At 41.4% G+C, this 25,000-nt stretch overlaps 2 protein-coding genes across 2 annotated transcripts in view; one reads left to right on the top strand and one right to left on the bottom strand.

The window, feature by feature from the left end:
- Positions 1–17,709, bottom strand: part of prkcaa (protein kinase C, alpha, a) — a 165,562-nt gene extending 147,853 nt beyond the window's left edge. Inside the window, exons 1-2 of the mRNA XM_060868681.1 lie at positions 17,289–17,709; positions 15,339–15,370 (exon numbers count right to left, since the gene is read on the bottom strand). Of these exons, the coding sequence (XP_060724664.1) occupies positions 15,339–15,370; positions 17,289–17,449 (193 nt within the window). The 5' untranslated portion in view covers positions 17,450–17,709. The remainder of the gene's footprint in view (positions 1–15,338; positions 15,371–17,288) is intronic.
- A 3,703-nt stretch (positions 17,710–21,412) lies between these two features.
- The window catches only part of LOC132844863 (beta-2-glycoprotein 1-like), an 8,857-nt gene continuing 5,269 nt past the window's right edge, over positions 21,413–25,000 (top strand). Inside the window, exons 1-3 of the mRNA XM_060868724.1 lie at positions 21,413–21,573; positions 23,197–23,373; positions 24,335–24,431. Coding sequence (XP_060724707.1) covers positions 21,492–21,573; positions 23,197–23,373; positions 24,335–24,431 — 356 coding nt within the window. The 5' untranslated portion in view covers positions 21,413–21,491. The remainder of the gene's footprint in view (positions 21,574–23,196; positions 23,374–24,334; positions 24,432–25,000) is intronic.

Below are 25,000 nucleotides of genomic sequence, written 5' to 3'. Positions count from 1 at the left end.
ATATTACATTTTTTTTCTTAAACATTCCCAGAAATACCACTTATTATGGTGATTTATAGCACTGTGAATTAAACAGTGATCGAAATCTGTTCTCAAGATGTCAATTACTAACAAACCCCAGGGTGCAGAGAGAGCAGAAACTCTATTTTTACTGCTGGTTTTGTTAAAGAAAACCTTTTGTTTGTTCCACAGCTTTTCCACTACATCTGTCTTGTATGTACAATTACGGTTCCAGACAGGAATATCAACCGCAATAGTGTTTACTTAATCCTTATTTATAACAAAAGTCTGTGGAGGCTGACACACCGGCAGAGTTCAGTCGGAAACTTGGAATTGTGAAAAGACTATGAAGAGGAACATGACACCGAATCCCAGTTTACCGGTGTTCAGCTGCACTGGAAACTGTGCCGTGATTCCGGTGAATGTGAGTGAATTCGACTCGTACGCATTCGGGTCCGCACTTTAGATTCGGTAAAGTAACCCGTGCATGTGTTTTACCCCGAAACATCATTAGTTTCCACAACACACAGATACAATGAGTGAAAGGGTAACATTGTGGACCACAGAAGAAATGAAATGCCTTAGAGAACCAAAATAATAATCCATCCATCCATCCATCCATTTTCTACCGCTTATCCGGGGCCGGGTCACGGGGGCAGCAGCCCAGACTTCCCTCTCCCCGACACTTCCTCCAGCTCTTCCGGGGGAATACCGAGGCGTTCCCAGGCCAGCCGAGAGACATAGTCCCTTCAGCGTGTCCTAGGTCTTCCCCAGGGCCTCCTCCCGGTTAGAGCCAGATTCCGTGTCCGGGGATTGGGTCGCCGAGGCCTCCGCCTTCGACTGCCACCCAATCCACATTGCACACTGCAGGTGGTGGGCCCACAGGAGACCAAAATAATAATAATTTTAATAAATAAAAATTATTGAATAAATAAATAATGGTGAGTCGTGTCATGCTCTCTGTTTGTGATGAATCATAATCGTAATCAGATTCGGACCACGAACCACGTGGCAAGAAATGTGACAGCCACAGTGTGAAAACCTCCTAAGGGGCAGTTGATGAATTTTATCATCAATGAAAGTTCACAATACCAAACTACACAAGGCCAAGTCAAAACTACATTCATACTAAAAAAATCTGAAGGGATTTCTTTTTTTTTCCTCTTTGTGTTCTGACTACTCTACAAAGCGAATCATGTGTAGAGATTCATGTGCTCGTTCGAATACTATATTGTTTTAAGATTAACAATAGTCTCGACGGGAAAATATAAAGCTTTCTAAATAGAAATTTGTATTTCAAATTTTCTGAAGGAGTCGCCAGTGACGGTGCTTGAAAATATGCTCACTGCTGTGGTCATGATTGTAAATAGTCAGAGGTAAAGCCGCCTCTTTGAGTTATCCAGCAAAGCAAAGGCTTCAGGATAATGGATTGTTTTGTTTTGCGTTATTAACTAAGAGAGAGAGAGAGAGAGAGAGAGAGAAATACAGTATGAGAGGCTGATGAGTGAAAAAAACTATTTCTGTGTTATAATAAAATTGATAACACACTCTAGGACATTTAGTTAAACTTGGACATGAAAGTTCACCTGCTGCCTTAAAAATGCGAGTAAACACAACATGAAAATCGACACAACACAAATCGTCAAGCCAATGCCTTTCTTTAAGCTTCAATTTTGGATGTTTTTATAAAATTTAGTTTATTATCCAAATCTTTTCATGACAACCGAAGACACAGAGAAGAAAAACGTTCACATAACTTAATTTTACTGTGCAGGAACGAACTTGTTTTCACTGCATTAACTGTAACTATAAATAGATAGAAAGAATAAGATGCTCCTAACCCTAACCCTAATAATAAAAAATAGCTTTGTCAAATAACTCTGGAATAAAACAAATAAACAACATTAGGACATGCTGTATTTGGAAACTTTTGGGTGGTAACATCAGACCATCCTAACGGTGATGATTTTTTAGAACCTGGTTGTGGAATTTCTGTTTATTTCTTATGTTAATACACTCCAAGCAAACAGATAGATTAGGTTTCAATTTCCTGTAGTGTTTTATTAAACTTAAGTAGTGGTCTGCTTCTCAATGGTGCCGATATTTACTCAGTCAAAATGAAGAAATAGTCAGAATTGGTAGAGATCATTGCACAGTGAAAGTACAAGACAACTTGGCATTCATCATTCATGGCATAATAAACTGCAACTAAATCAATCCACAGTGATAACAATGTCATTGTCAGTAATATCTCATGTCGCTTGAGGTCTCAGAGTTTTCTGTGTAGTGAAAAAGAAATACAGGGCTAAGGTTTCCAAATGAAAAGGGGCAAGAAAATAATCCCTAATGCCCTTTCTTCTGGTGCCACAGAGGACAACATGCAGAGGAATATATAAATACAAACTGGTTGATTAGAATGGTAAACAGGATGCCCCAGCACTGGGCAGCTCATCTGAATTCTCTACAGGCCATCATTGATGTTCCAGCCCAGTGGCCTTTTCCCATTTTCAACACCCCTATTCCATTTCCTTCAGCATTCTGTAGTGGCAAATATATTTCTCTCACATAGCCATGAGTCCTGGACCACTTCAGAATAATAAAAGTAAAAAAATAAAAAAGAAACTCAAATTGTGCCAATTTTTGCTGTCATCTTTAACCCTCCAGTCACTCAACTACTGTCAAGATGTCAAGGTCAACCTGATGAAGTGTCTCCTGAGGAGTGCGATGCAACAGGAGCCCAGAAGAAAAGGTAAATGAGGCTTTTTGTGAATGTGTTTAGAAGAAGAAAAAGAAGTAGGAGGCTTTATATGTCACATATGAATTACAGCACAATGAAATTCTTTTCTTTGCATATTCCACCATGTTAGGAATCTACCACCACTGCCTCAACTGAACCACCACTGCCTCAACTGAACCACCACTGCCCCAACTGAACCACCACTGCCCCAACTGAACCACCACTGCCCCAACTGAACCACCACTGCCCCAACTGAACCACCACTGCCCCAACTGAACCACCACTGCCACAACTAAACCACCACTGCCCCAACTAAACCACCACTGGCACAACTGAACCACCACTGCACCAACTAAACCACCACTGCCCCAACTGATCCACCACTTCCCCAACTAAACCACCACTGCCCCAACTGAACCACCACTGGCACAATTGAACCACCACTGGCACAACTGAACCACCACTGCCACAACTGAACCACCACTGCCCCAACTGAACCACCACTGCCCCAACTGAACCACCACTGCCCCAACTAAATGACCACTGCCCCATCTGAACCACCACTGGCCCAACTGAACCTCCACTTCCCCAACTGATCCACCACTGCCCCAACTAAACCACCACTTCCCCAACTGATCCACCACTGCCCCAACTAAACCACCACTGCCCCAACTAAACCACCACTGCCCCAACTGAACCACCACTAACTCAACTGAACCACCACTGCCCAATCTATACCACCACTGACCCAACTGATCCACCATTGCCCCAACTAAACCACTACTGCCTCAACTGAACCACCACTGCCTCAACTGAACCACCACTGCCTCAACTGAAACACCACTGGCACAACTGAACCACCACTGGCACAACTGAACCACCACTGGCACAAGTGAAACACCACTGGCACAACTGAAACACCACTGGCACAACTGAAACACCACTGGCACAACTGAACCACCACTGGCACAACTGAACCACCACTGCCCCAACTGAACCAACACTGCCCCAACACTGCCCCAACTGAACCTCCACTGCCCCAACTGAACCTCCACATCCCCAACTGAACCTCCACTGCCCCAACTGAACCACCACTGCCCCAACTGAACCTCCACTTCCCCAACTGAACCACCACTGCCTCAACTGAACCACCACTGCCTCAACTGAACCACCACTGCCCCAACTGAACCATCACTGCCTCAACTAAACCACCACTGCCTCAACTGAACCACCACTGCACCAACTAAACCACCACTGCCTCAACTAAACCACCACTGCGTCAACTGAACCACCACTGCCCCAACTGAACCACCACTGTCCCATCTGTACCACCACTGCCCGAACTGATCCACCATTGCCCCAACTAAACCACCACTGCCCCATCTGAACCACCATTTATTCATAACCTTTTTACCAACGGTGCCAATATTTCTCATAACCCTGCAAAATAAGACCTGGCTTATTAACTTAATAAACATAAAAATCTTCCAAAAACTAGACTGACAGATTATCAAAGTACTAATAAAAAGTGTATTCCAGGTCATTTTGTGGTGAAAGTTAGTGAACCTTCAGTAGACTCTGGAAATGTTATTCATTTCGCTTCTATACTGAAGCGAGTTTGATTGACAGGCGCACGACAAAGTCGGAAACTGGAAGATTTATGGGATTATGGGTGAGTGCTGTTCTTCCTCCTGCCTTCATTTCCTTCTTATCCTCTACTGGGGCTTCGGCTGTGCCTCTCGATCTGCACTGAATCTTTAATGAACTTCCTTATTGATATTTCAGAAGTGTTGAAAACCTCAATAAACACTAACATCTTCTCATTCATGCATTTCTATTGATTTTAATGGCTGTTAACACGCGCGTACCAAGCGCCCATGGGCGAGATGAGGTTCGGACCAGGGGCGGTTCTAGGATTTCATCTTTAGGGGGTTTTTAGCCCTCAGTGAGAATTTAAAACAAGAAGAGTTTTATATTATATACCATATGACTACATATTAAGCCAAAAGTTATGGTATTATTTAAAATGGCAAAAGTGGACACCAAAATTTTACGCATGATGTAATGATGCCAGTCTTGAATCAAATCAGTTCATGTATGTGTGCATTCTCTACAAACAGTGTGTCCAATGAATGCAGTCATTAATAAAAAAAATATTCACAAGACAAAGACCAAATCAATAAATGTTATTTTTATTTAGTATTGAATGGATTGTTTGCATTAATATTTTGTTTGTGCTACAACTCTGGTAATAAGAATAGTGACATTTCACTGCTTTTGGTTGCCGTCTTTGCGGCTTTCCGCCGATTAACGTTATAGATAAACGCCTCCAGCTCTGACTGCGCGTGCCTGAGCTTCTCCGTTCTAATAAAGCAGATAGCTGATGACGCACTTTTGAAAGACTACAACGCACGGCCGTAAAGGCAAAGTAAAAAAAAAATCACTCTTGGATCAAACTGATAAATAATTTTCGTTCCCATTGAAAGAAATGTCCTGCATTTTAACTTAATTTTTTCTTTTTGAAAGAAAAAATTATACTTATAGTTTTAGGGTGGCTGAGATCACAGACAGGGGGGCTGGAGCCACCCTAAAAAAGGCCTAGAACCGCCCCTGGTTCGGACAAACTGACATCCACTGTGGGAACATGCATTCTGCCTAATTCTGATATCTGAACATCTTTAGAGTTCAAAAGTCAATTTGTTATCCACGTGCTAGAAAAAGAAATGTGTTCTCAGAGCGGTTAAAACGTTTGGAAAACCAAGGCAAATGTGTAGACGTGATCGACGAGACGTGAATATAAGTGAATATAAGTATGTTATAAGCAGAAAAGTTTCCGTTGCTACCCCAAAGTGTTTGAATCCATTTTACAACACAGTAGTTTTATTCTTATTCTTCATGCGATTCTAGTTTCATTCGATGCTCTTGAACGCCCATTAAACAGTTAGCCCTTGCTGTCAGCTATAAATCAGTATACACTGAAAAATGAATTAAGAGTGTGTGCTTTACGTGTGTGCTTTACTGGATATTTGTGATGTTTTGGTAAAGCAACTCAGTTAAAGAGGATTCAAACGCTAGAGCTTTAGTTTTGGATTCATCCAATAAATTCAGGAGTCAGCGGATTGTAAGATGTTTTGACATATAGGGCCTTTTTACACCTGGTCACTTCATGTGTTTTCTCTGATCCGATAGCTATCTGATTTGTTAAAACTGTTCCATTTACATTAGGCCACATAAATGCGTCTCGGCGAATCGGATATCGATCCGATCTTTCTACTCCCGCCCGAAATGCAAATATATTTCACCTCATTTCCGGGGTAATTGAAATGGAACACGCTTTGGTGTATGCGGTTGCTACAAAAAAACAGCATTTACTGTTTTGCTGCATTTTCGCTGGAGGCAGCAGTGCATTTTAAGACCCAACGAGACACCCGGGTGAAAGATCGGAGCCAGCACTGGTGGGAAAACATATTTGTTTCTGGCGCGATGCACGACTCGCGAGTCAGCTGCGAGTGACGTACGTCCGTTTGGGAGGAGTATAGCGCTGACGTATGTGGCTTGAACAAGCACATTCATTTACACCTGTCCAGTTTCATCTGAAATGCGTCCCAGACCACCTTCTAAAGTGGTTTGAACGATCGGATTTATATCTGTGTCGAAACCGTTTCGGAGGGCATTTAGACCTGGTCTTTCTACCATCGGTTAGCTATCCGATCACATGAGGTGACCAGGTGTAAAAACCCCCATAAAGACACTGACAAACAGATGTAATAAACAGATGTGACACCCAGACATGATGCCTAACAAAGTTTCTTTTTAGTTAAATGGTGGCCCACTGAGACAGCCACGAAATGCTGTTGTTAATGAGGCTTTCAGAATGAAGTGTGAGCAAATCTGTTTATTTACAGTACAAATCATTTGAATGGCAATTTTATGTGAAACGACCATCGGGAACAGAAATCCACTCTGTGTGAGTAGGAGTCTGCTCTTATTAGTTGTGAAGTGGCAGGATCGGTAAAGGAGCTGTGGACTGAAAGAGTGTTATCCTAAAAGGTCTCAATCAGCTCTCTGGCTCTGTAAGGTGTGAGTCATATCACATGCAAGAGTTGGGACACTGGAGAGATACCAGCACCAGATTAGAACTGCTTTAAATGTATTTCAATCAAATTGTTGAAAACAACCTATCAATACATGCCCTGTTTGTGCAAGGGTTATTAATCTTAACCGTACTCTAAAGCAAGTGGTTACAAGTTCAAATTCCAATCAGTTACTGGCTTAGTAACTGGTGGTTGGTGGTGATTGGTGGTTGGTCATCATTTGGCATTGATGACATTTGGCACACACTCTTATCCAGAGCAGCTAACATTTTATACCACTAAGTAATTGAGGGTTAAGGGCATTTCTTATAGGCCCAGTAGTGGTGGCTTAGTGGAAAACCTTCCATATAGTCATCCAATACCTTAACCACTAGGCTACCACATCCCCAGACTTTATATACTTTTCGAACCTGTCTCATACTCTGTATATTTTGGTCTTTATTTCATTTTTCTGTATAGCCTTTGTCTTTAAATGAAATGTATAATGTCATGTACCAAGTTCCTTATGTGTCTAAAACCGACTCGGTCAATAAATCTGATTCTGAAGCAATAATTGAATTGAGTAACATGAACACAATTTGTTTTTGTACACTCAACATGACTCAATCGTCGTATTTTCAAAATCAATCACTGAGCTCACACCCGAGCTGAGAATTAAATACACAACGCTGGTGTTTTGCAACAGGTACATTACCACTGCACTGTTCTAACCATCCATGTTTTAATCGCCTAAATCGAACGCTATAGTTAGTTACTGTAAGGTCCATATAAGTAAAGTCATCCATCCACATGGAATTTTACAATGTGACAGGTTTCTGAACTGATCACACTCACTACACAAAATTCAATTTAGTCATTAGAAGCTCACTCACTCACTCATTTTCTACCGCTTATCCGAACTACCTCGGGTCACGGGGAGCCTGTGCCTATCTCAGGCGTCATCGGGCATCAAGGCAGGATACACCCTGGACGGAGTGCCAACCCATCACAGGGCACACACACACACTCTCAATCACTCACGCAATCACACACTACGGACAATTTTCCAGAGATGCCAATCAACCTACCATGCATGTCTTTGGACCGGGGGAGGAAACCGGAGTACCCGGAGGAAACCCTCGAGGCACGGGGAGAACATGCAAACTCCACACACACAAGGCGGAGGCGGGAATCGAACCCCCAACCCTGGAGGTGTGAGGCGAACGTGCTGTCATTAGAAGCTTGTTTAGTAAAAGTATTAACACCGTGTTTTGTTTAATATATTTTTGTGTGTAAACTGTAGGTAATATTTTGTCTTGAATCAAGTTTTTTTCCCAGTGTAACATGTCATGCTGCTGCATTTCTCTATTTTATTGCTATTTCTCCTAAAAAACATAGACGTCGGTTCAAATTTAGAAAAGTCAATGAAAAGAAATTCGTAAAAATTCTTAAATTATTTACTTGAAAGAAATAAACAGTAGGTTTACACTATGAGTGCAAAGATTTTATTTTATAATGCCAAATTTAAAAAAACAAAACAAAAAAAACTGTTAATTGTCTATGGTTAAAAATAAAATTCATGTAAAAGTAAAAGCATCTATTAAATTCTTGAAATAAATATTTAAATGGTTCAGAAACTAACTTACAGAATCTAGTGTCTCGAGAAAAACTCTTCGTCAGACTCTGGTGAAAAACCACTAATGTGTAAGCATCATTACACCTTATAAATCCTGGATCATTGTAATGTTGTGCAACTAAAACATTTTTCTTTTTTTTTTTTTTTTTTGTAGAATTGTCCAGGATTAAAGCTCAATCGCTTCTCAAAGCACATACGTCAACCAATCCATCCATTTAATACCTCAGCATGTGTTATAAAGCCTATAGACTGCCTTCTGTCCTCTGTCCTTATGTCACTCTGACCTGTCTAAATGAGTGTCTAAAAGATTCATTCATTTATTCATTCATTCATTAATTCATTCATTTTCTACCGCTTATCCGAACTACCTCGGGTAACTGGGAGCCTGTGCCTATCTCAGGCGTCATCGGGCATCAAGGCAGGATACACCTTGGACGGAGTGCCAACCCATCGCAGGGCACACACACACTCTCATTCACTCACACAATCACACACTACGGACAATTTTCCAGAGCTGCCAATCAACCTACCATGCATGTCTTTGGACCGGGGGAGGAAACCGGAGTACCCGGAGTGTCTAAAAGATTCACTTTAGCTAATTAATTCATCATAAGGACAACGTTATATTTGTATTTTAGTACGTTTTATGTCTCTTAATATATTATTAACTTTTTCTTTTTTTTTCCATAAAAAAAAAAAAATCTAAATTTAAATCAAAATCAAAAGCAACTAATTTTTCAGAAATGAAACCTGCTACATAATTAAAGTTTATTATAATTATATAAGATATTTTTACATATATATTTTTTAATCCGGATTAAACCACCTGCCTTTAATATGTCACTGATTTTAGATCTATGTGTATTCAATTGATTTTCTGTGTCTAACTGCTATTGCAAGAAGTCTCCTAACATGTTTTATGTATTTTAATTCATTTCATATCTGTTTCTTTTTTCTTTTTCTTTTTTTTGTAAATGAAACCTGCTACATAAATAAAATGTATAAAATAAAATTAAGTCAGAACAGAACATGAGTCTGGAGACGTGTGTTGACGTGTTTTTTGGTGAAGTCAGGATCTGAACCAGACACACATACAGTTCATTGATCTGGTCAATACTGACCTCTGTAAGTATTCGTTGTGTAAGACTGACAAGGTAAAGACTGACTGTGTGAGTCTACTATTAAAAGGTCGATACATGTATCAGTAAACAAGCTCACAAACACGTAACTACCTGAAATAAAAAGATCTTGCAGAACATGTAGAACAGATGATCTACATCAGTCAGGATTTGAAAAAAAATGTCTGTTACGGATGATATTGGGGAGCCACACACACACACACACATATATACACACACACACATATATACACACACACACACACACACACATATATATACACACACACACACACAGACGTACAAGTATGTACACAAACACCTAGACACACCAACACACACAGATATACACACAAAGTCACAGAAACATAGAGACACACACTTACACTCACTTACACATATATACACAAACACCTGGACACATCGACACACAGATATACACACAAAGTCACAGAAACATAGAGACACACACACACTTACACTCATGTACACGTATATACACACACATACAAACACACACACACGCACAGACGTACATGTATGTACACAAACACCTAGACACACACAGAGACAGATTAATGGTTGCCATAGATGTGGACTCCTGACCTCTCCTGAGATCTTCAGTTTTATGGTATCTGTTTCCACTCGACACTCGACTCAGTAAAACTCTGTCAGCGAAAAGTGCAAATCCGCCAAGACTCCATTCACGAGTGCAATCACACACTAAGCGGTCATTAATTAGGAAGCATGAATCCACTGTTTATGGTTTACAAAGACGCAGGACGCTTTACTCCTGTATGCATTTCAGGTTCAGGGTTTTAGCCCAGTTTGTAGAGCATGAGTTTGTCAAGTCAAGTCAAGTTAAGTAGAGAAGCTTTTTTTTTTTTTTATAAAAAAAAATTAAAAAATGTTATTTATTGTATAGCTGTTGCAGTACACAGTGAAATGAGACAACGTTTCTCCAGGACCATGTGGTACATAAAACAAACACAAAGCTAAGGACTTAGTAAGTAGTCCTAGCCACATAATGTGCAACTGTGCAACCTGGTGCAAACAGTGCAGGACAAGACACAAGACAGACAAGACAGTGCAGGACAAGACACAAGACAGACAAGACAGTGCAGGACAAGACACAAGACAGACAAGACAGTGCAGGACAAGACACAAGACAGACAAGACAGTGCAGGACAAGACACAAGACAGGCAAGACAGTGCAGGACAAGACACAAGACAGGCAAGACAGTGCAGGACAAGACACAAGACAGGCAAGACAGTGCAGGACAAGACACAAGACAGGCAAGACAGTGCAGGACAAGACACAAGACAGAGCAGGACAAGACACAAGACAGACAAGACAGTGCAGGACAAGACACAAGACAGACAAGACAGTGCAGGACAAGACAGTGCAGGACAAGACACAAGACAGGCAAGACAGTGCAGGACAAGACACAAGACAGACAAGACAGTGCAGGACAAGACACAAGACAGACAAGACAGTGCAGGACAAGACACAAGACAGACAAGACAGTGCAGGACAAGACACAAGACAGACAAGACAGTGCAGGACAAGACACAAGACAGACAAGACAGTGCAGGACAAGACACAAGACAGACAAGACAGTGCAGGACAAGACACAAGACAGACAAGACAGTGCAGGACAAGACACAAGACAGACAAGACAGTGCAGGACAAGACACAAGACAGGCAAGACAGTGCAGGACAAGACACAAGACAGGCAAGACAGTGCAGGACAAGACACAAGACAGGCAAGACAGTGCAGGACAAGACACAAGACAGACAAGACAGTGCAGGACAAGACACAAGACAGACAAGACAGTGCAGGACAAGACACAAGACAGACAAGACAGTGCAGGACAAGACAGACAAGACAGTGCAGGACAAGACACAAGACAGGCAAGACAGTGCAGGACAAGACACAAGACAGGCAAGACAGTGCAGGACAAGACACAAGACAGGCAAGACAGTGCAGGACAAGACACAAGACAGACAAGACAGTGCAGGACAAGACACAAGACAGACAAGACAGTGCAAGACAAGACACAAGACAGACAAGACAGTGCAGGACAAGACACAAGACAGACAAGACAGTGCAGGACAAGACACAAGACAGACAAGACAGTGCAAGACAAGACACAAGACAGACAAGACAGTGCAGGACAAGACACAAGACAGACAAGACAGTGCAGGACAAGACACAAGACAGGCAAGACAATGTAGGACAAGACACAAGACAGGCAAGACAGTGCAGGACAAGACTCAAGACAGGCAAGACAGTGCAGGACAAGACACAAGACAGGCAAGACAGTGCAGGACAAGACACAAGACAGGCAAGACAGTGCAGGACAAGACACAAGACAGCCAAGACAGTGCAGGACAAGACACAAGACAGACAAGACAGTGCAGGACAAGACACAAGACAGCCAAGACAGTGCAGGACAAGACACAAGACAGACAAGACAGTGCAGGACAAGACACAAGACAGGCAAGACAGTGCAGGACAAGACACAAGACAGGCAAGACAGTGCAGGACAAAAGACAGTGCAGACGAAAAGTGACAAGACAATACAAAAAAGACAATACACAAAAGACCATAAACAGAAACAGCGGCGACTGTATTGTGTACAGGATTTGTGCAAAAACAGAAAATGACTGAAATATTGTACAGTACTGTATGTGCAAAACAACGGAAATGATTAGACAGTGTGTACAAAGAGCAAAAAAAGTAAAAACGTGTGCAAAACAACATGTAAACAGGTTGATGGATGTATATTGGAAGTGTGTGAATTTGGTGTAGATCTGTGCAGTCCATACACAGAATCCATGTAATCCATTTTACAGATTCCATACTACAGACTCCATGATACAGACTCAATGCTACAGACTCCATGCTACAGACTCCATGCTTACAGACTCCATGCTTACAGACTCCATACTACAGACTCCATGCTACAGACTCCATGCTTACAGACTCCATGCTTACAGACTCCATGCTACAGACTCCATGTTACAGACTCAATTCTACAGATTCCATACTACAGACTCCATGCTTACAGACTCCATGCTACAGACTCCATGCTACAGACTCCATGCTTACAGACTCCATGCTTACAGACTCCATGCTTACAGACTCCATGCTACAGACTCCATGCTACAGACTCCATGTTACAGACTCAATTCTACAGATTCCATACTACAGACTCCATGCTTACAGACTCCATGCTTACAGACTCCATGCTTACAGATTCCATACTACAGACTCCATGCTTACAGACTCATGCTACAGACTCCATGCTTACAGACTCCATGCTTACAGACTCCATGCTTACAGACTCCATGCTTACAGACTCCATACTACAGACTCCATGCTTACAGACTCATGCTACAGACTCCATGCTTACAGACTCCATGCTACAGACTCCATGCTACAGACTCCATGCTACAGACTCCATGCTTACAGACTCCATGCTACAGACTCCATGCTTACAGACTCCATGCTTACAGACTCCATGCTACAGACTCCATGCTACAGACTCCATGCTTACAGACTCCATGCTACAGACTCCATGCTACAGACTCCATACTACAGACTCCATACTACAGACTCCATACTACAGACTCCATGCTACAGTCTCCATGCTACAGACTCCATGCTTACAGACTCCATACTACAGACTCCATGCTACAGACTCCATGCTACAGACTCCGTGCTACAGACTCCGTGCTACAGACTCCGTGCTACAGACTCCATGCTACAGACTCTACACTGTTCTGAACACAGTGCACAGCAGGATCCACAAAAATTAAAGAAAAATAGCATCAGGATCTGACGTTTATTGGGTTTTAATTTCCCCATGAAATGTTAGGATTTAAGTGCAGCGGCATTGGGATGGACTTCCAGAAAAGATCTGAGCTTCTGAACCGTTCTAAATGTTCACACTTCTATTCAATTTCTACGCTAATTCTAGATCCATTGAGCTCATTTCTTCACTTCTGAACTAATTGTTAAAGCTCCGAGCTCGTTACCAAACCTCTGATAAAGCAGCAGCTTCTGATGGATCAGATGTGAGAATACACCCCTGCTGTGGCATGTTTATGATGAGGACATGAGCGTGTGGTTTTAGTCCACTTCACCTTTGTATTTGGAAGCAGCGAGTTGAACCAGTTGCACCTTTGTAATGTGCTGAAACTCAAATGGATATTGTGCTTGTCAATGTTTAACACCAGCTAATAAAAGTTAAACACACAGAATCGCTCTCCATTGTTGTAACCTGTCAGACACAGGAGAGTACACACACACGCATGCACACACACACTATCTATCTCTCTCACACACACACGCACGCACACACACACACATGCTCTATCTCTCTCACACACACACACGCATGCATGCATGAACACACACACTCTAGCTCTCTCTCTTACACACGCGCGTGCACACACACTCACTCTCTCTCTCTCACACACACACACACACACATACACACTCTCTCTCTCTCTCACACACACGCACACACACATACTCTCTATCTCCCTCTCACACACACACACACACATTCACTTACTCTATTACACACACTCACTCTCTCTCTCTCACACACCCACACACATTCACTTACCCTCTCTCTGTTCTCTCTCTCTCTCTCTCTCTCTCACACACACACACACACGTACGCACACATACACACTCTCTCTCTCTCTCACACACACGCGCACACACACATACTCTCTATCTCTCTCTCTCACACACACACAAAAACACACACATTCACCCTCTATTACACACACTCACTCTCTCTCTCACACCCACACACATTCACTCTCTCTCTCTCTCGCTTATTTTAAAAAATTCTTTGTTATGCATGATATTGGGTATATATTCACACACACACACACACACACACACACATATTACACACTTTGACAGTTCCAAGCACAGTTCCACTGGTGTAATAGGCAGCAATTTTGGTGTCACTCCGCACTAATATTGGCCACCATTTAAAGATTTAGAGTGCAGCTGCATTAAGATTGTAGAAGACTTGCAGAATAAACAGACCTGAGCTTCTAGGCTCATTTAAACTTCTAAACTTATTCTAAATCTTCCAAACAAATACTCAGACCTCCAAGCTGAAAGTAAACTTCTTCACCAATTCAGTATATTTTGAACTAAATGAAACATCTGAGCTAATTACAACCAAATTCCCAAACCTCGACTAATTCGGAAACATCTGCACTAATTACAAAACATCTGAGCTTCTGAAACTTGAAGCTAAATCCAGGTGAGTCTTTATCCTGGTGACTCCAGAGTTTATCCCAGGAACATTGGGTGCAAGGTGAGAACACAGACCAGACAAGGCCACCGTCCATTACACAGCAGCATGGACACACACACAGTCGCACACTCAATCAAACAAACGAGTCTCGGTGGATTCTTGGTGGAAACGAAGAACCCTGAGGAACCCTGTACGGATAGAAGGACAAACCTAAGATACTCTGTACTGACGCTAACGGCAATGCTCTCAAAAATATAACCGTTAACTCAACTGGATATTCAGCACATAGCCAAAAACCGTTCGGTGGATTTCATTGTGTTGCTGTCACCGGAAGATTCCCTGAAATTCCAACAATTGAAATCCAGAGAATTTCAAGGAACAACTAATAACCTAAGACATGATCTCCAATCCAGACTTGTACATCTGGACTCATGGATTTGCGCCAGGATTTAACTTTGGAAATAATCCATCGGACTTACCTTGGCATTGGAATCCCTGTTTTCCAAAGCCCCTGCATATAAGAGAGAGAGAGAGAGAGAGAGAGAGAGAGAGAGAGAGAGAAAACAGAGTCACATGGTGAAAAGAAAGCAATGCATTAGACAACTAGATCTTCCAAATCCTTTAATGGGCTTTTAGCTATCAGTTCCCTTCCATGCCGCGAGCAATCTAAGTCGATTAAAAAGACACTGCAGTGCAAATGAACGATGTAAATATTTGATATCTGATCCGCTTCAAATATTTTCATGTCCAGTCTTGGATTTATCAATGCACCAACAAGCTAATGAGCATCATCACTCACTATTCTCACAGTCGTCTCACACACACACACGCACACACTCACACGCACACACACACAAACACTTGTAGCATTATCTGCTGATCACTGATCTTCTAGTAGATAGATGTGTCATTAACAGTAATATAGCAAGTGGGAAAGGAGCTAATTTAAACACACCTTATCGTAGAGTTTAAGTCATATGTCGTGTTCAAAATGTTGATCGACTTTCATGCGAAATTTTACATGACAGATTCAATTACTGAGAAAGTGAACATAGCACAGAGGAAACATCAATCACACACATACACACACACATAAATCAGGGAACATGCTTTTAGTGTGCCATGTTTTACTGGAAATCAGATGTTATGGGAAATTATTCAAGATAGATGATGATGATGATGATGATGATGATGATTATGGAAGGATGGGCACATGGAAAACACGGAATACATCTTGTCCTTAGAATGTGAGACACCGAATACTGAAAATGTCCAGAATGTGCTGAAAATATAAAACACCCAGAGTACACAGAGAAAAAAATGGAACACCACAACTAACAGAATACTGAAAATGTCCGGAATACACGAAATATATACGGAATATACTGAAAATATGGAACATCTGGAACTCACATAATGCCTAAACCACCCTGACAATGACTCCACAACCCAAGATACCACAAAGGATGAAACACTGGCCAGAACAGACAAAACACACACTAAGCATCCAGGATTCATGATGTTCACAGCGCTCCTTGAAACGGAATATAGGGAATACTAAATAATTCCTCAATAGTCACACATAATTTCCCACATAATATACTGAACATACAAAATGTCTGTCCAGAACATTCCAAACACCCAGACCCCAGTCTCCAAGGTGGTCCTGGAACAAACTCTGGAATACCGAAAATGATCAAATCCAGGAAAGACAATGAAGAACAGGAAAAATCTGATTATTTTGGAACACTCGAAATCTACCAAAGTTTATTTTTATTAGAACACAGAAAGTGGCCAAGATAAATAGAGCAGACTAAAACAGCCTGGACACACGGAATGCACTGCTATGGAAATACATGGAATGGAATATATGGAATAATGAAAATGATTTACAGGATGTACAGAACTTTAAAAAAAAAAAAAAAAAAAAAAAGACAATGCACAGCTTATCAAAAAATACACCCAAGACATGAAGCTCCAACAGAATAAAATAGAAAAAAAAAAAAACACACTTAAAACACACTGAATTACCCACAGAACACACTTAACAACCGGAAACACACTCTCACACACACACACACATACACATAGACATACTGTACACATACACACACATATACACATACACATACACACACACACACACACACATACACATTCATATACACATACATATACACACATTCACACACACACACATACAGTACATACATATACACATACACACACACACATATACACACGCACACATACACACACCCTGAATAAGTGACAAACACGCATCAGTTGTATTGAAACATTTCAATTAGTTTTTAAAAGCAGCTTTGAAAGTTGTTTAGTAAACAAATCAGCAGTGTAACTGGTTGTCATGCTGTTTAAAGCGGATCCCATCACGACATGTCCCCACACTGACACACTGATTTACTGACCAGATGAAGTCGGTGCAGTGGCTACAGAAAGTCGGCTGCTTGAAGAACCTCGCGGTGAATTTGTGGTTCTTCACTTCGTGGACGTTTTTCTGCCTCAACGCTCCTTTACGGGCGAATCGGTTCGCGACGTCCGCTGAGGACGAGTCAGTGACATCAGCCATGGCACGATATAAAGAAACAAAACAATGTAAACAAAATAATTCCTCGTGCAGCTGACAGAAAGTTGCTGTCAGATCAGTGCGCGCGCGTGTGTGTGTGTGTGTGTGTGTGTGTGTGTGTGTGTGTTAGGTTTTCCAACGTAATGCAACAGGCTCGCCGATATTCCGGAGGCGGAACTCGGACCGACTCGTGCTGTTCTACTCGTCGTTACTTCTACGCGGTTTCAGTTCGTGCTCGAGCTCGTAATCCTCCGCTTCCTCCTGGAGCGCGTGGTGACGTCACTCCGGTCCATAATTGAATGGGAGGGATAGAGGCGCGCACGAGGTAAAGTCTCGTGCAGGGAGCGACATCCGGCGGCCAAAGAGCAGCTGCACAAACAGGGTGCAAATTCATGCTCATTTCTTTAAGGATAGAATTTCTATATTCAATCGTAGAAACAAACTACTACTCTATTACTGACTCTGTGCTCTGACACTCTGACTCTGCGCTCTGACTCTGTGCTCTGACCCTGCGCTCTGACCCTCTGACCATGTGCTCTGACCCTGTGCTCTGACCCTCTGACTCTGAGCTTTGACACTGTGCTCTGACCCTGTGCTATGACCCTGTGCTCTGACCCTGCACTCTGACCCTCTGACCCTGTGCTCTGACCCTGTGCTCTGACCCTCTGACTCTGAGCTCTGACTCTGAGCTCTGACCCTGTGCTATGACCCTGTGCTCTGACCCTGTGCTCTGACCCTCTGACCCTGTGCTCTGACCCTGTGCTCTGACCCTCTGACTCTGCGCTCTGACCCTGTGCTCTGACCCTGTGCTCTGACCCTGTGCTCTGACCCTGTGCTCTGACCCTCTGACTCTGAGCTCTGACCCTGTGCTCTGACCCTGTGCTCTGACCCTGTGCTCTGACCCTCTGACCCTGTGCTCTGACCCTGTGCTCTGACCCTCTGACTCTGCGCTCTGACCCTGTGCTCTGACCCTGCGCTCTGACCCTCTGACTCTGCGCTCTGACCCTGTGCTCTGACCCTGTGCTCTGACCCTCTGACTCTGCGCTCTGACCCTGTGCTCTGACTCTGCGCTCTGACCCTGTGCTCTGACCATGTGCTCTGACCCTGTGCTCTGACCCTCTGACTCTGCGCTCTGACCCTGTGCTCTGACTCTGCGCTCTGACCCTGTGCTCTGACCCTGTGCTCTGACCCTGTGCTCTGACCCTCTGACTCTGCACTCTGACCCTGTGCTCTGACTCTGCGCTCTGACCCTGTGCTCTGACCATGTGCTCTGACCCTGTGCTCTGACCCTCTGACCCTGCGCTCTGACCCTGTGCTCTGACTCAGCGCTCTGACCCTGTGCTCTGACCCTGTGCTCTGACCCTGCGCTCTGACCCTCTGACCCTGTTCTCTGACCCTGTGCTCTGACCCTCTGACCCTGTTCTCTGACCCTGTGCTCTGACCCTCTGACTCTGCGCTCTGACCCTGTGCTCTGACTCTGCGCTCTGACCCTGTGCTCTGACCCTGTGCTCTGACCCTGCGCTCTGACCCTCTGACCCTGTGCTCTGACCCAAACTTACAAAGTCTGGATTTTCTTTTGGTATTTGTTATAAGGAATATAAAAATAAGAATTTGTGGTTGTTTGTGGTTTAAATCAAAAAAAAAAAAAAAAAAAAAAAAAAACCAAACCAATCCAAACCAAAACAGAACAAAAAACAACAACAACAACAAAAATCTAAAAGTTCATAATCAAACCGATTATTTGGAATCTGAATTGTGGCTTCAGTAAACATTGCAGTTAAGGTGTTTTAGTATTCATTAAGTCTGAGCAACTAATTTTTGCATCAGTGATTGCATTGGTGGAAATTTCCTCCAAGTTTTAACCAGCAAAACTTTTAGTTTATCCACTTCACTTTTAAAGCGTTGATAATCAAATTTTTTCAATGTATCCCACAGATTATCTATAGGGTTTAGGTCAGAACTCTGGAAAGAATACTTTCAAAATGTTACTGGATTGCTTTGAATCATTATCCTGCTTAAAAAATCCACTTCTGCTGGATCATTAGTTTTTTTACTCATTCATCTGAGTTTGTATGTCCAAAACCAGTGAACACAAGCTCACCACCACCATTGTAGGAAAAACAACCTCAGCCACCTTCCTGAATTCTTCTCCTGGTTTTCTCCACCCAATCCCTCGACTATCAGCGTCACTAAAGCAAAATCTAAATTCATCTGAAATTAAGACTGATTCAGAAGGTGTATGTTCTGCTGCAAAATTCTTCCTTGCATTCTTATTCTTGTGACTGATGAATGGTTTCTGCTGTAAATAATTTGTTCTAGACTTATATCTGGTAATAGCCATTGTTGTCTAAAGTAAGCATGGCTAGTTTTTCTTAAATTTTACTGACAATTACAGTTGGATATTGTCTACGTTTATCCGCAAGTCCTTCATCTTTAAACTTTTAACATTATATCCAATGGGTTGAAAGAAAGATTTAGTGTTTTTGTTGATCTGGTGAAAATTGAGGTCCTCTTTGTGCAAAAAGGTGAGGATTCTTAGTCATTTACTGTTAACATTTAGCTGGTCCCAAGCATTCCAGGTTCCAAGTCAATTTTCCATGTGCATTCTAGTGCTTTTGCTTGCAGGCAAAAGCAGGCAAAATTGACATATAAAGAAGCTCTACATGAAAGATTTGTGTGATTAGCCACACAATCTCAGTCTTGTTCATCTTTGATTAAAAAAACTGATCTGTCACATTGATCTGATCACATTAGTAAAATTTGACTGATTAGGCTCAACAGAATTACTCATTTTAGCACCAACATTTTTTGATATGATGTCCGGTGTGTCAACAACATTGACATGTGGATGTTGCCACTTTGGGAATTAAAGTTTAATGACCATTGGTGTGAATAAGGTTTAATTTTTCCAGAAAATTTACACCACTGTACTTCCTGATTTTGTGTTATGCCTTTTTTTTTTGACACTGGTTCTAAATAAAAATACTTACACCCTGGTTCATTCACTTCCATGTCACAATATCTTACTCCAAATGTGTTCGCCTCGTTCGCCTCACACCTCCAGGGTTGGGGGTTCGATTCCCACCTCCGCCTTGTGTGTGTGGAGTTTGCATGTTCTCCCCGTGCCTCGGGGGTTTCCTCCGGGTACTCCGGTTTCCTCCCCCGGTCCAAAGATGGTAGGTGGTAGGTTGATTGGCATCTCTGGAAAATTGTCCCTAGTGTGTGATTGCGTGAGTGAATGAGAGAGTGTGTGTGCCCTGCGATGGGTTGGCACTCCGTCCAGGGTGTATCCTGCCTTGATGCCCGATGACGCCTGAGATAGGCACAGGCTCCCCGTGACCCGAGGTAGTTCGGATAAGCGGTAGAAGATGAATGAATGAATGAATGAATGAATGAATGAATGAACTCATTATCTTCATATATTGTCATAACGGATATCCTGTTGATACGGTGCAAGTTTTTGTGAGTAGACATTTTATTTAATGTTGATGGAAGGAGTCTCCAGTGTCAGCAGCTTGTAACAGTCAGGAAACTGCATGCATCATTATATTATATCAAATGCGGTCCACTTTTTAGGCCTTATCTCTTAAAACCTGAGAGAAAAATGTCAATATTAAATTGCTACACTAAACAAATCTCTTATTCTGACCTTTGAGCTCAGATTTGTCAATCTCAGGAACCCAACAGCTAATAAAGCAAATATCGGTGCTCCGATTAAGAAAAACACGAATACTAAACATCTGCTTGCTGCATAAAAGCTGATTTAACTGTTTTATGAAGGTATTATCTATAAGTGACACTCATCTGTAACTCAAACAGAGGAATAAACTGTTGCTGACATGAGCAGTTTTCACGGGATGTGTAACACACAAATGAGGATGAAGGGAGTGTACAAACATTCAAAAGGTCATAAACTTTTGAATGCTGGTAAATGACGATGACCCGGATTTCTCCATCACCTCCCCCAGCTTGTCTAAACAAGATTTCTACAAACAGCCCAGAAAAGTGTCTGTAGTCAGTATCAGCGGATTAAAAACACCTAAATATGAGGATGAGACCAGCTTTTCAGTGCTTGCTGTTGTTTATATGGCACGAGTGTCTGCTCACCGCTGTAACCTCGGCAAATGGTAAAGTAAAATAAACTTACATTCCGATTAATGGTTTTATGATTTGATTGAATGTTCTAGGATTTGACCGAAGGGATAACTTGAGCATTAGGTATCAAGGAGAAAGTATTCAGGGGCCTTTATTGTAGTATAAAAAGTTTAAAGTATATATTTTATAGTTATCAGCCCGTGGGTCAGACTTATTTTACATTAGCTCTGAAACGTAGCTTTAACAGTTACTTTAGAAGAAATATTTCATCCAGAAAAAGAATTTACAGAAATACAGATGCAGATTTGGAGCCCTAATGATCAAACCAGGAAAAATGGGAAAGAAACCTTGAGAGATAACAGACTTGAAAATGAAGCCCATTCCTTTCTGAGATTATAAATCGTTGTCTGATGTGCATGTTTGTGAATACAGCCACGGGTCTTAGTTACATATCTACAGTATCAGGATCTACAGATCATCCGCCGAAGCAAGCATGAAAACTTGGGCATAAACTGTGACAAGACTAATTTCTGAATCATAAACAATGAAAGCAGTCTGTATGAAATTAAATAAATTAACTAAATTGCTATGAACATATATGAGGTTTAATATTGTAAAGTAAAAAATGTAGACCATATCTTAAGGATAGATAGATAGATAGATAGATAGATAGATAGATAGATAGATAGATAGATAGATAGATAGATATACAGTAGCATTTAGCAGACACCCTTATAGAGTGACTTACAATTTATTTAAATTTATATAACTGAGCAATTGAAGGTTAAGGGCCTTGCTCAGGGGCCCAGCAGTGGCAACCTGGTGGACTTGGGATTCAAACTCATGGCCTTCCAGTGAGTAGTCCAACACCTTAACCACTAGGCTGGTAGATATACAGACAGATAGACAGACAATGAATGCCTCTGACTTGGGGAATATTATCGATTGAACTCCAAATAAAGTTGGATATATCTGTAAAACAAAGCGATATGCAGAACCATACTGAAGAACTATTTTTAACAGGGTTGTGTAGTTTTTCAAAGGGTGCAGTGTAAAGCTCACATTTTTTTGCATCATGATGTAGTATATCACAATATATTGTTACACCCCTATTAATCATGGTGCAGTGGTGGCTCAAGCGGTTAAGGTTCTGGGTTGAGGATCGGGGTTCATTTTTAATAATGTACAACGTCACAAAGCAGCTTTACAGAAGTATAAAATGAAACTTTGGAAAGGAAAAGCTTCCTAAAGACAATTTGAGGAAGAAACTTTGAGAAGAATCAGACTCAAAAGGAACTCATCCTCATGTGGGTGACACCAGATAGTGTGTTTTAATTTCCTTTTTATAACTGTACAATATATAAACAAGTCTAAGTGTGAAGTTTTAATTTCTTACTATAAGCTTGCCTCAGTTTTATATGATCCTGTTGATATTGTGTAAGCATCCAAAGGTTGACATGTTAGGTCACTTCCTGGTACCTGGGATATGGTAGATGTAAGAGGGTAGAAGGGTTTATACTGTAGCCAGGCACTTAATGCAGCTTATGATTGTTACATGTGATCCACGCTTCTGTGATTCTGAGCTTCGATCCCCGGGACAATATTTATTTTGTGGTTGTGTGTGTGTGTGTGTGTGTGTGTTGTGTTTGTTCCAGTGTGCAATCGGCCTCCTGAGGAGAATGGCTCAGAGCTGAGTGGAGGACAGTTATTTTTCGAGCCAGGGACAGAGGTTACACTGTCATGCAGCCAGGGTTACTCAAGTGCCGGGGGGTCACGTAAAATAATCTGCAGAAGTAATGGAGAGTGGACCAAACGCGAGCTGAAGTGCAACCGTGAGATAAAGCAGACTACACACAAACTTGTAGTGATGTTAAAAAGAATTGATCAGTCTCAAGATATCATTTTTAAGGTTACATTTGCATTCCTAACCAAAATCTCTTCCACACACTAAACTCCACATTAAAAATAAATAAATGATTAATAAATAAATGAAAAAAATGATTGGAAAAAATGTAATAAAGGCAGCCATCTTGGAAAAGCAGAATATTATTTCCTACAAATACAATTTGGCACCATTATTTACTAAGGAATTAATAACTAGACAATAATATATAGTATTTCACCCTGAATTAATTGTTATATATATAATATGTAAATTATGTAAGAAAGAAACATACTGTATAATTGTGTATATGCTGATGTTATCTACAAAAAGGTTTATATTTGACATATTATTTATTAAATGTTTCGCCAGTGTAAGATTATGACAAATTATATTTGTGCCTTATTAAAGAGAAGGAATAAAAAAAAGGAATAAATCACTTTATAAATCATTGTATTAAAGGAAAAAACTCCAGAGCATCAGATCAACCAGTAAGTGATTAGATTCCTATAAACAACAAGCAAAATTAAGTTGACATTAAGTAACATCAAGCAACGTGAAGCGTTCTTTATACTTATATTCTTACACAACAAAACACACATAAGTGACACACACACACACACACACACACACACACACCAATTCAAACCTTTGATCTCACTTTCATGGCTCGGTCATTTTAGACCTCGCTGTGTTTACTTTCTGAGACATCTGTAAACACAGCCTTGTGCTGTCATACTCACAGAAACCTAACCAGCTTCAGCTCAACTTATCAAGCATGCTTTGATTTCCTGCGCACAAAGACGGTTTTAAATAAGCAATAATCAGTACAAAGGCACTAAATTAGTTTCATGTTGCACCCCACATGTTCCTATGGTGCTAGTTTATTATGTTCTAATGTTCTCACGCAGCAAAGCGATGTCCGGTTCCAGAATCACCGCAAAACGGAAAAGCAGACTTTGAAGGAATTGTTTATCAAAACGTCATCACGTATTCCTGCTTGGAGGGGTAAATACATTTCACTATACATATTGCCTCATATGTTTCTATAGAAGCTTGGAATGTACTTGGATTTGGTGTTTCTTAGATACAGAAGCCCTGAACCTCAAGAAAAATCCATTTTATAACGTTACTATGTCATTTAGGTAACGTTTATGGAAGAAGTAATACGTCCAGTACGAGAGCTTTGGTTAGAGTGATGTCGGGATTTCAATTCAATATCTTGTTATTTTTAATTAATAACTTGTTTTTTCAAGACGTCAGTATTGACAAGTTGTTTATTCAGCACCAGTGTCAGTTTTGAAAGTGCTATGTCATAATTTATATTCAATGTTATGTCATTGTGGATAGCTACAGGGATGTAGTATACTGTAGTATAATGTATAGTATGGATGTAGTAGCCTAGTGGTTATGGTGTTGGACTCCCAATGGGAAGGTTGACAGCTTGAATCCCAGATCCACCAAGCTGCCACTGTTGGGCCCCTGAGCAAGGCCCTTAACCCTCAATTGCTCAGTTGTATAAAAGGTAAGCCACTCTGGATAATGCCATATGCCAAATGTTGTTGGTAAGGAACATT

This window comes from Tachysurus vachellii, chromosome 4 (genome assembly GCF_030014155.1).
Source record: "Tachysurus vachellii isolate PV-2020 chromosome 4, HZAU_Pvac_v1, whole genome shotgun sequence".
Taxonomy (NCBI): Eukaryota; Metazoa; Chordata; class Actinopteri; order Siluriformes; family Bagridae; genus Tachysurus; species Tachysurus vachellii.
Note: the sequence above shows the minus strand (reverse complement) of the source record. Positions and strands in the feature narration are given on the sequence as shown.